Source organism: Phoca vitulina, unplaced genomic scaffold, assembly GCF_004348235.1.
Source record: "Phoca vitulina isolate PV1807 unplaced genomic scaffold, GSC_HSeal_1.0 scaffold80, whole genome shotgun sequence".
Taxonomy (NCBI): domain Eukaryota; kingdom Metazoa; phylum Chordata; class Mammalia; order Carnivora; family Phocidae; genus Phoca; species Phoca vitulina.
The window spans coordinates 4,753,173-4,765,753 of NW_022589783.1; the positions used below are offsets into that span (position 1 = coordinate 4,753,173).

The window sequence follows — 12,581 nt, forward strand, 5'->3', positions numbered from 1 at the left end:
GAATATATTATCTACAAAATTAATTAAACTTGGGCTTTTGCTTCTGCAAGGGTAGTTAACATATTTTTCCTGTTGCTCTCACTACGCACAGCCAGAACCTCTGGACTTTCTACATGAAAGAAATGGAGAGGCTGAAAGGGGAAGAGCAGGCAGACTAGCTGGGGACTGCAGGGCCCCAGGAACAACACAGCAGTGAGTTTTCTGGGCCTTCTTTTTGTCTCATGCAGCTCATGCTAGGTGCTGGGCAAGCTGGCAACACAATGAGCTCAAAACAAAAAAGGTGTCTCCAGATCAGCCTGCTAGCTCCAGCCAAAGAAGATAAAGGGGCAGTCTGAAAAGATAAAAAAAAAAACTTCTAAACAATACCTGCTTGACTCCAGTCAAACCACCCCTCCCCCACAGCACAGACGCCTCCTGGGGAAGCTGGACTTCCATCCCACCCAGCAGAATCAATCCATTTCTCTGCTTCCAATGCTGCGGTTTCATCAGAGGAGGCCTAGTGGAAAGTCAGGACTTCAACCACCACCAGCAGTAACAAGGCACTCCTGTCCCTCCTGGCCAGGATATACCACCTGCTGAGACCTAGTGCGGAAGCTGAACCTCCCACCCTCAATGAGCAGTAACATGGAGTTCTCCCCAACAGAGTGTCAACAAAGGCCAAGAGGAAACCCTGAACTTCAACCTCAAAATGGCATTAACAAGGGGCATCCCCCTTCCCTTGCTGGAGTGGTATCAGAAGTAACCTGCTAAAACATCAAATTTAAACAAGATCCAGAATCTCAGAATATAATATTTAAAATGTCCAGGTTTCAATAAAAATAATCTCTCACCATAGTGAGAACCAGAAACATCTCAAATGAAATGAGAAAAGACAATCAACAGATGCCAACACCAAGAAGACACAGATAACAGAATTATTAAACAAGACTTTAGGAGCCATCTTACAATGCCTCAATGAGCAATTACAAACACACTTGAAACAATGGAAAATACAAGAAAGTCTCAGCAAAGAAACACAAACTGGGGCACCTGGGTGGCTCAATTGGTTAAGCGACTGCCTTTGGCTCAGGTCATGATCCTGGAGTCCCGGGATCGAGTCCCACATTGGGCTCCCTGCTCAGCAGGGAGTCTGCTTCTCCCCCTGACCCTCCTCCCTCTCGTGCTCTCTCTCATTCTCTCTCTCGCAAATTAAAAAAAAAAAAAAGAAACACAAACTGAAAGCAAAGATAGAACACAGAGACAAAACTGCATGGAAATTTTGGAACTAAAAAACACAATACCTGTAATAAAAATCTCAGTGGATGAATTCAACAGCAGAAAAGGACAGAGGAAAGAATCACTGATCTCGAAGATATAACAATAGAAACTACCCAATCTGAACAACAAAGAAAACAGACTAAAGAGCAAATGAACTGGGCCTTAGGGACACGTAGGATATATAATAAAAGCACTAACATTCATGCATTCCAAGTCCCAGAAGGAGGGGAGAAAGGAGGTAGGACTGGAAAAGTATTCAAAGAAATAATGGCTAAAAATCTGCCAAACTTGACTAAAAAAGAAATAAGCCTACAGATTCAACACTGAACAAACCCCAAACAGGATAAACCAAAAAAATCCATGCCAAGACACATTACAGCCAAACTTCTAAAAACTGAAGACCGAAGAAAAAATTCTGAAAGCCTCCATCAAATTTCTCATCAGAAATCAGGGCACCCAGAAAGAAATGGCATATTTTTCAAGTGCTGAGAGAACTGTCCACTCAGAATTCTATATTCAGCCCAAATATCCCTCAAAAATGCAGAGCAAATCAAGACATTCTTAGATAAACAAAAGCTAAGAGAATTTGTCACTAGCATACCTACTCTAAAAGAATGGCTCAAGAAAGTTCTCTAAACAGAGGAAATGATAAAAGGAATCTTGGAACATCAGGAGGGAAGAAAAATGGAAAGAACAAAAATAAGCATAATTACTTTCCTTCTCCTCTTGAGTTTTTCTAAATTATGTTTGGCAGTTAAAGCAAAAATTATAACACTGATGTCCTTCTCAATGTATGTAGAAGAAATATTTGAGGCAATTATATTAGAAATGTGGGAGGGTAAAGGGACCTTTCACTCAGACTAGTAAGGTGTTGACACCAGTAGAACAAGAAAAGTTATGTATAGCTAATGTAATAGCCACGCCAACCATTTAAAAAGCTACACAAAGAGATGTACTCAAAAAAACCAATACATAAATCAAAATAAAATTCTAAAAATGTTCAAATAATCCCCAGAAACTTAGGTAAAACAAAACAAAGAAACAAAAAACAGAAAGAACAAACAGAAAAAGCACTAATCAGTAATTACAATAAATATAAGTGGTCTAACTATATCAATTAAAAGACAGATATTGGCAGAGTGGATTAAAAAAACCTGACTGCAGGGGCACCTGGGTGGCTCAGTTGGTTGAGCGACTGCCTTCGGCTCAGGTCATGATCCTGGAGTCCCTGGATCGAGTCCCGCATCAGACTCCCTGCTTGGCAGGGAGTCTGCTTCTCCCTCTGACCCTCCCCCCTCTCATGTGCTCTCTCTCTCATTCTCTCTCTCTCAAATAAATAAATAAAATCTTTAAAAGCTAAAAAAAATAAAAAATAAAAAAACCTGACTGCATTCTATGCTGTCTACAAAAAAGTCTCTTCAAATGTAAGAATATATGCAGGTTGAAAGTAGAAGAACAGAAAAAGATATCCACACAAATGTTAATCAAAGAAAGTATGAGTGGCTATACTGTGATCAGAAAAAGTAAACTTCATAGTAAAGAAAGAGAAGATTAAAAAAAAAGAAAGAGAAGATAGAGAAGAACATTAAAAAAAAAAAGGGTCAGTCCATCAAGAAGACACAGCAATCTTAAATGTGCATGTAACAAAGAATGGAAATATAAAATACGTGAGACAGAAACAGACAGGAGAAACAGACAAATCCACAATTATAGCTGTAGACATCAATACCTCTCAACAATTGATAGAACAAGGACAGAAAAACTTAACAATACCATCAACCTATGGGAACTAAGCAACATATACAGAACACTCCACCCAATGAGAACAGAGTATACACTGTTTACAAGTGCCCATGGAACCAAAATAAACCTTATACTGGGCCATAAAAGAAACCTTAATAATTTTACAAGAATTAAAGTCGTACAGGGGCACCTGGGTGGCTCAGTTGGTTGAGCATCTGCCTTTGGCTCAGGTCATGATCCCAGGGTCCTGGGATCGAGTCCAGCATCAGGCTCCCTGCTTCTCCCTTTCCCTCTGCCTGCTGCTCCCCCTGCTTATGCTCTCTCTCTCTGTCAAATAAATAAATAAAATCTTTTAAAAATAATAAAAAAATAAAGTCATACAGAGTGTGCTTTCTGACTACAACAGAATAAACTCAAAAATCAATAACAGAAAGGTAACAAGAAAATCCCTCAAACAATTGGAAATTAAACCACATACTTCTAAATGAGTCAATGAGAAAATCTCAGGGAAACTAAAAACTACATGAACGGGATGGAAATGAAAATACAAAATATCAAAATGCATTGGACACAGCAAAAGCAGTGCTAACTGGGAAAATTTTAACACTAAATGCTTACATCAGAAAAGAGAAAAAGTCTCAAATCAATAATCTAAGTTTGCACATTAAGAACCTAGAAAAAGAAGAGCAAAATAAACCCAAAGCAAGAAAAAGGAAAGAAATATGGATAAGAGCAGAAATCAATAAAATTTAAAACAGAAAAACAGAGAAAAACCAATGAATCCAAAAGCTGGTGTATCAAAAGTTAAGCCTTTTGCTCTGCAGAAGACCTTGGGAAGAAGATGGAAAGAGAAGCTACACAATGGGAGAAATTATTTGCAAACCACATATACAACAAAGGACTCATATCTAGTATATATAAAGATCTCTCAAAACTTCACAGTAAAATTATAAGCAATCCAATTAGAAAATGAGCAAAAGACATGAAGAGACATTTAATGGAAGAAGATACTCAGATGGAAAATACGCACATGTGAAGATGTTCAACAACACTGGTCATTAGGGAGATGAAGATTAAGACCATGATGAGATATCACTACATACTTATGGGAACAGCTAAAATAAAAAATTGTGACAATACCAAATGCTGGCAAGGATGCAGTGAAGCTGGCTCTCTCATACACAGCTGGTGGAAATGCAAAATGATACAGCCACTATGAGAAATACATTGGCAGTTTCTTAATAATACTAAACATAAACTTGCCATACAATGCAGCAATTGCACTACACAGCATTTATCTAGAGAAATGAAAAATTATGTCCACACAAAAACCTGTACATAATTTTTTTTTTGCAACACAATTTTCATAGCAGTTTTATTTGTAATAGCTAAAAAGTGGAAATAACCAAGATGTTCCTCCATAGATGAATGTTTAAACAAACTGTGGTACATCCATACACTGGAATACTACTCAGATAAAGATACAATCTATCAATACGTGCAACAACTTTGACGGATCTCAAAGGCATTATTCCAAGTAAAAAGCCAATCTCAAAAGGACACATACTGTATGATTCCAGTTATAAAACATTCTCAAAAAAAAACAAAGGTACAGAGATAGAAACAGATCAGTAGATGCCAAAGGTTAGGAATGGTGGGAGGGAGGGGAGGGGAGTGTAACTGTAAAGAGACTGTCCAGGAGAGATTGTTGTGGTGATGTGACAGTTCCGTATCTTGACTGTAGGGATGATGACAGGACATGGGCTAAATGTACAGAACTGCACACACTGCACTCGTGTCCGACTCCTGGGTTTAATGCTGTGTTGTAGTCACCTAAGATGTAGTCTGGGATGAAACAGGGAGAAGGGTACACAAGACCTAGCCACACTATTGTTTACACTGCCTGTGAATCTATAATTATTTCAAAATAGCATATTTGAAGACAAATAAAATATAGTTTCCGAATTATTTAAACAAATTAAAAAATAAAACCCCTCAGTTAGCTGTAACGATGAATCAAAACTCATAAGATTAAGCCTAATAAAGAAAAATGTAAAAGTTCTGCAGATAAAAAAAAAATTTACATGGGTACAGAATAAGAGAAGAATACCAGAAGAGACAGATTATTTTCCAAATGCCAGAAGGTCACCTGAGGGTGACCCAGGGAAGATCATCAGAAGAGCGTGTCTACGGCAGGTACATGTGACGTAGGTACAAACTCCGTATCTCAGGGACACCTGCTGCAGTGCTTACCAGACAACGGTAATGCTTTAATCAATATATCCAGTACACTTCCCACAAGAATGTCACACACTGACTAAGTCTTCAGGAATAATACTCCTATCTTACATAAACTGTTTCAAAGAACAGAAAAGAAAGCTAAAAAACTCATTTTTTAAAGCCACTATAATTTTGATTTCAAACCAGACAAAAACAGTACAACAAAGGAAAATGTAGACCAATCTCACTTTTGAACGTTGATGCAAAACCCCAAATAAATACTGGCAAACACAATTCAGCAGGTAGTTGGTATTTCATAACCAAGTAGGGCTTACCTCAAGAATGAAATAAATGACTATTCAATATTTGAAAATATATTAATGTAATTCATCATATTAGGACCTTAAATGTCCAAAACCATATGATCATCTCAACAGATACACAAAAAACCTTAAATGTTAATATCCATCCACAATTAAAAAAAAAAAAACAACTCTTAGTAAACTAGGAACAGAAAGGGCACTGTATTAACCAGAAAAAAGCATTTCCACAAAAACCAAGAGTAATCACTAATGGAACACCAATATCATTGTCTTTAAAATCAGAAAGACAGGGGCGCCTGGGTGTCAGTTGGTTAAGCATTCAACTCTTAATTTCGGCTCAGGTCATGATCTCATGGTCCTGAGATCCAGCCCCACATTGGGCTCCGCATTCAGCTCGGCAGGGAGTCTGCTTAAGATTCTCTCTCTCCCTCTCCCTCTGCCCCTCACCCCCACCCCACCACCACCACCCCCCCACCCTGTGCTCACACATATGTGTGTGCTCTCTCTCTCTTAAATGAATAAATAAATCTTTTTTAAAAAAAGGTTTAAGAAAATTAAAAAATAAAATCAGAAAAGACAAAAACACCCACTACCTCCAGTTCTAGTCACTATGGCAGGGAAGTTCTAGCCAGTACAAAAGACCAAGAAAAAAAACATGAAATATTGGGATTGAAAGAGACAAAATAACCAGTATTTGCAGTTAACAATCTACATAGAAAACATAAGAATCTGCAAGCTAACAGAACAAATAAGAGAAGTAAGTAAGATTGTTGGATTAAGGGGTGCCTGGGTGGCTCAGTCGTTAAGCGTCTGCCTTCGGCTCAGATCATGATCCCAGAGTCCTGGGATTGAGCCCCACGTCGGGCTCCCTGCTCCGCGGGGAGCCTGTTTCTCCCTCTCCCACTCCCCCTGCTTGTGTTCCTTCTCTCGCTATGTCTCTCTCTCTCAAAAAATAAATAAAAAATCTTTAAAAAAAAAAAAAAAAAAAGATTGTTGGATTAAAAAACAGAAAACCTCAATAGCATTCCTATATGCTAGCCATTACTAATTAGAAAATGTAATTTTAGAAAATTCACAACAGCAACAAACACATAAAGGTACTTAAAATTAAATCTAGCAAAAGATGTATGAGCTTGGGGCGCCTAGGTGGCTCAGTTAAACGGCCGACTCTTGGTTTCAGCTCAGGTCATGATCTCAGGGTCCTGGGATCAGGCCTCCTTGTCAGACTCTGCACTCAGCAGGAGGTCTGCTTGGGGATTCTCTCTCTCCCTTTCCCTCTGACCCTCTCCCCACTGGTGCACTCTCTCCCTCTGTAAAATAAATAAATAAATCTTTAAAAAAAAAAAAAGGTGTATGAGCAGGGCACCTTGGTGATTCAGTCGTTAAGCGTCTGCCTTCGGCTCAGGTCATGATCCCAGGGTCCTGGGATCGAGCCCCAAATCGGACTCCCTGCTCAGCGGAAAGCCTGCTTCTCCCTCTCCCACTCCCCCTGCTTGTGTTCCCTCTCTCGCTGTGTCTCTCTCTGTCAAATAAAATCTTTAAAAAAAAAAGAAAGGTATATAAGCTTTATGAAGACTATTACAAAACATGACTGAAAAACATGAGTCATGAATAAACAAAACAAATACACCATATTCATAGATAGAAAAACCCAATTCATAAAGATGTCATATTTTTCCCAACTTAATCTATAAATTGAATGTGTCTCTAATCAAAACCCCATTATAATTTTTTAGGGAGCTTAAACTGATTTTAAAATCCATAATAAGTAGATCTAATCTATAATAAGAGTAAGGGCCTAAGGGTGTTTGGGTGGCTCAGTGGGTTGAGTGTCTGCCTTCAGTTCAGGTCATGATCCTGGAGTCCTGGGATCAAGTCCCACAGTGGGCTCCCTGCTCAGCAGGGAGTCTGCTTCTCTGCCCCTCCCCTGGCTCATGCTCTCAATTTCTCTCTCTCACTCACTCTCTCTCTCTCAAATAAATAAATAAAACTTAAAAAAAAAAAAATAGTAAGGGCCTAAGAATAGCCAAGGTTATTCTGAAAAAGAAAAAGGAGGAAGAACTACACCTACCAGATATCGAGACACTTGCTGAATTAATAGTATTTTAAGATAGCACAAATTTAGAGCAGAGATAAATAAATGCATACATGAAACAAAATAAAAACAGCAGAAATATTCCCAAGCATATATGGTACCTCAATATGATTAAAAAGGAATGACAAGTTAAAATGCACTCTTTAATAAATGGCCCAGGGACAAGTGTCCTTCCTTTTGGAAAATAAGTAAAATAACTACCTCACACCATATTCAAAAAATAAACTCAAAATTTTCCCAGAAGAAAATTTAGAAAGTCTTTATGACTTTGGAGCAGAAATGTATTTTTCAAGATGGAAACAAATTATAAATGGAAAATACCGAATATTTTAACTGTATCAAAATTTTAAATTTCTACATTTAAAAAATCATTTAAAAAGATGTCATAAAGTAGGAGACAATATTTGCAAAAAAATTAATATTCAGAGTATACAAAAACAGCTCCATAAAACTCTATAACAAAAAGACTAAAAAATGCAATAGAAAAATGGGCAAAGATATGAACAGGCAATGAAAGGTGCTCAACCTTACTAGTCATCAGAGAAATGCACATTCATTAGACTGGCAAAAATTTAAGTCTACCAACATCAACTGTTGTCAAGGCTGTGCGGAAACAGAAACCCTCCACCACCAGCGATGGGAGTTTAAATCAGTACAAGCACTCCCAAGAGCCGCCTGGCAACAGCTGAGAAGGCTGAAGAGGTGCACACCTGGACGATGGTGCATTATTTTCTCTTGGGAAACTAGCACGTGTGGATAAAGAGAGGTTTACTGCACCATTCTGTATATTAGAGAAAACTGGAAAATGCCCAAATGAAAACAAAGAACTGTTGAGATTCAAATGCTAGAACTGTGATCGAGAACTATATATATCAACATTGATAAATCTTAAAAACACATTATTGAGGGATTTTTTTTAAAGGACAATGCAGAAAGTGATTTACAGTATGGTATCATTTGGAAATATTTAAACAATAGACCAACGTTACATACAGCTAAGGAGCTCTGTACCTACAAGGTCAGGGTAGAACACACTGGCCACAGGAAGCACCTGGCAGAGGAGGGAGCACCAGGGAAGGGGATCAGGCTGGAGGAAAAGGGAGAGGGCCACACCCACTCTGATGTGTGTGTTTACTATGTATGTACAGGGTGAAATCACGTCAGCATTTGTTCATTCCAGGCGGTGGGTACATGGGTCTATGCCGTATTATCTTCTGCAAAACTCATTGGCTGAAATAAAAATTAAAGAACTCTATTCACTAAAAAAAAAAAATGAAAACATCTCTGGGCTCAGTCTCTATCTCCAGTCTAGACCTTCCCTTGAGCATGACGCCTTTCGCCTGATGCCTACAGGAACTTTACACCCCTACTCTTCAAACACAGAATGTCTGAAATGTACTTACTTTTTCCTGACCCCTCCCTGCACCCCCCATGTGCTCCTCTATAGACATGATCACCACACATACACTCACCCCTCTGCTGGAAACGTTTCAATGACTCTCAATATACTCCAACAACTTAAAGACAAAAAAAGGTAGGGAAAACCTTTGTTCAAACAATCAAGAAAATCCTGCACACAAGTGCAAACAAATCAGATACGCGTGGAGCTGCCTGGTAGAGCAGGATGGGCTCAGGGCTCGGCACCTCTCTAGTCCGGGGGAAGGCCCAACGGAGCCCCTCAAGGAACAACTGGAAAATTCCTGGATGCAAAATAAAACTAAGAGAACAAAGTCTCTCATCGTCTGGCCCTCCTCCACATTTCCAACCACACTTCCTGCCGCTCTCTGTTCAGAGTTGAGATCTCCAACACCATGAGAGCACTTCTATTCTTCACACACCCAGTGCACCTCGCCTCTATGTCCACCAGCATCAGAGAGCCTGACCACATGTCCACACAAACTCCACCTTTTCTCTGCAGGTGCCACTTTTGCATGTGTCTTGAACTTCACCTTGTGAATGGAGCCTTTCCAGCCAGAAAAGCGATTCAGCTCCCAGAACTAAGATGAGCAGGGAAGCCAACAGCCCGAGGTAACCGAGGCCCTCTACCTATCTCAGCATCCTCACTTCTGCCCAAACATCTTCCCACCTCGCCTCCTGGGGCTTCTCCATCTCCTGCAACAAATTCAGCCAACAATGTAACTGTTCTTTTACTCCCACCTCTTTGACATTTTTATGCTCTTTCTAGCTCCTGCTACTGTGAAGGTTCTGACAGCACCCATCTGAGGGCTGCCTTGCGGTCTGACAGTGAATGAAATCCTGCTACTAAGTGACTTCAGTTCTCCTCCCTGTTAATGATGACAGGTTAAATGGGCCAGCCAGCTGAATGCTGCTGGCAGTTTTAAATGGCAATGCATTAAAGCAAAAGGTGCAAGGTCAGCCTTTTAGAGTTGTGGCACTTAACAAGGTTAAAATCCAATCTGCTCTGAAAAGTCAGAAAGTTCAATTTATCAATCCAGCATGGAACGATCAAGTTCTGGGGCACTCGTAATAATGAAATTCACAAAAGACTCATCTAGCCTACAAAGTGCCAACTGTGATGGACTTCACTGTGTCCCCTCAAAATCCTATGTTGAAGCCCTTGCCCCCAGTGTGACAGCATTTGGAGATGGGGACTAGAAGGAGGTAATAAAGGTTAAATGAGATCGTAAGGTGGGGCCTTAATCTAACTGCACTGTTGCCTTCTAAGAAGAGGAAGAGACAACAGAGATCTCTCTTTCAACTGAGCACAGGGAAAAGGCCACGTGAGGACACCGTGAGAAGATGCCATCTGCAGACTAAGGGAAGGGGCCTCACCAGAAACCAGTCCTGACGGAACCTTGATCTCGGACTTCGAGGCTCCATTCTGGGATCAAATACATTTCTGTTGTTTAAGACACCCTGTCTGTGGTATTTTGTAATGGCAGCCCTAGCAAACTAGGACACCAAATTATGAATTTTAAATAAAGATACAGCAGACAGGGGCACCTGGGGGCTCAGTCGTTAAGCGTCTGCCTTCAGCTCAGGTCATGATCCCAGGGTCCTGGGATCGAGCCCCACATCGGGCTCCCTGCTCAGCGGGAAGCCTGCTTCTCCCTCCCCACTCCCCCTGCTTGTGTTCCCTCTCTCGCTGTGTCTCTCTCTGTCAAATAAATAAATAAAATCTTAAAAAAAAAAAAAAAAAGATACAGCAGACAAATCATGCCTCTTATTGAAGACACCGCATCATGGTACCAAGGTATTCAAACCTAGAAATCAAATGCATGATCAACTTCAGCCAGCCAGCAAGGAAGGAGAATGAGGTGAATAAAATGTGCTCAAGGAATCTGAGAGAATACATATACGTACCCAAAAAGGCTTTAGTCTTCCCTTGAATAAATGCTAAGCTCCTTGTCTCCAGCTCTCCTGAGCTTTCCCTGTTCCATACTGCTCACAAGAGCCGGTTGTTACAATGTCACTGGCCCCAGAACGACTTAGAATTCTTTCTAAGATCACAACTCATCTTACAAGAGCTACGTTTAGGAAGCAGTGTTTCCCTTCACTCTGGATGGACAGACGTTACTCTGGTAAACTGTCTCCAAATAATAACTCAGAATTTGAACGGTTTCAGAGAAAAATTCTACCCTACAAACAACTGACCTGTCCTTGGAGGCTGTTGTAGGAAACAAAGAGTGGGGAGGATGCGCTCTTGCCAAAATATGAGAACACTTCTTTTAAGTTTATCATTCTCTACTAACTAAAATTTAAACAAAGGCAGATACTTTGAACACAATAAAACAGTCATCAGGCCTCTTATTTCAAAAAAAAAAAAGGTCTTTCAATAGAGTGAATAGTGCAGCACAATGGATATTCGGTCCACGGAGTTGCTAAGTTAATAAAATTGTACTTATTTAAAACTACAAATTAACCTTAAAGGACCAGATATGCTTCTTCCAAGTAGCTCCGACATTTATGACTGAATGAACAGCCCCTGCCAACCAGCCAGGCGGAAACTCCAATGACAGTGACAAGGGGCTTGTCAGAAGACAGAGGGTCAGAAAGTTGGGGGCTTTGTAGGCCGCAGCTACAGTCCACAGCAATATTCAGCCCTAGGCGTGTCAACATTAGTAACCCTCCCCGGTCACCAGAACAGTCTTCTAAAAGCAGGTGGCAAGTCAATTAATATGCCTTGAAAAACAATCGGAATGCTGAGAACCCCAATCATTTAGAAGCGCAAGGGCGGGGCTGTACTTACATGAAGGGATAATGAACTGTGGCTCAGTGTTGCCCGCGTAGCCAAGCTTGGTGTACCTAAAAGCACAAAGTCATCAACACAGGTTTAGACAATAATACTCTCCCCTGCATCCCATTAGCGTCTTCTATTATAAGCTCTCCAAGTCTGAAAATACCAAGCCTCAAAATAGTCACTTGAAATGTAAAAAAAATAAAAATAAAAAGCTTATGATGAGAATCAAACCCTAATTTCAGATAAGCAAGCTGTTATTAAAACATAACATGTTATGCTTGTTTCTACTGGGGAAAATCTTGCACACATGCATTAACACATAAATCACATTTGTGTATCCCTACTGACTTTCCAAGTGCTTTTACACTCTTTTACTTTTTACAAAAACCCAGGAGAGAAAGTAAATATTATCCCTATTTAGCAGATGAGAACACTGAGGCACTGGGAAGTTAATTCAGTTGCCCAAAGCCAAGCAGCTGGTGAACAGGAAAAAAAAAAAACCCAATCTAAATATGCAGGCTAAATCCCAGAGCTGGCTCTCAAAGAAGTGTACTTACTTCTCAAACTTCATGAACTTTGGGGGGGGGGGGGAGGTTAAAAATGATTATATAATTTTCTTAAAATGTCATGGCATATGTCTAGAAACAGTTACTGCCACCTCCTGAGAATATCTGACAGGAGCATCTCTTTATCATCTCATTTCAGAAGGAGCCCATTTTCTGTCAAGATACTCTGTGTGATG

At 40.0% G+C, this 12,581-nt stretch overlaps 1 protein-coding gene across 7 annotated transcripts in view; it reads right to left on the reverse strand.

Annotated features, from left to right (window-relative positions):
* ACTR3B (actin related protein 3B) overlaps positions 1-12,581 on the reverse strand; it is an 88,884-nt gene that overhangs the window by 58,622 nt on the left and 17,681 nt on the right. For 6 of the 7 annotated variants that reach the window (XM_032394273.1, XM_032394271.1, XM_032394270.1 and 3 more), the window contains exon 2: positions 11,849-11,904. The exons of the other annotated variant lie outside the window; for it this stretch is intronic. In XM_032394273.1, coding sequence (XP_032250164.1) covers positions 11,849-11,904 — 56 coding nt within the window. The remainder of the gene's footprint in view (positions 1-11,848; positions 11,905-12,581) is intronic. 7 annotated transcript variants of the gene reach the window in all.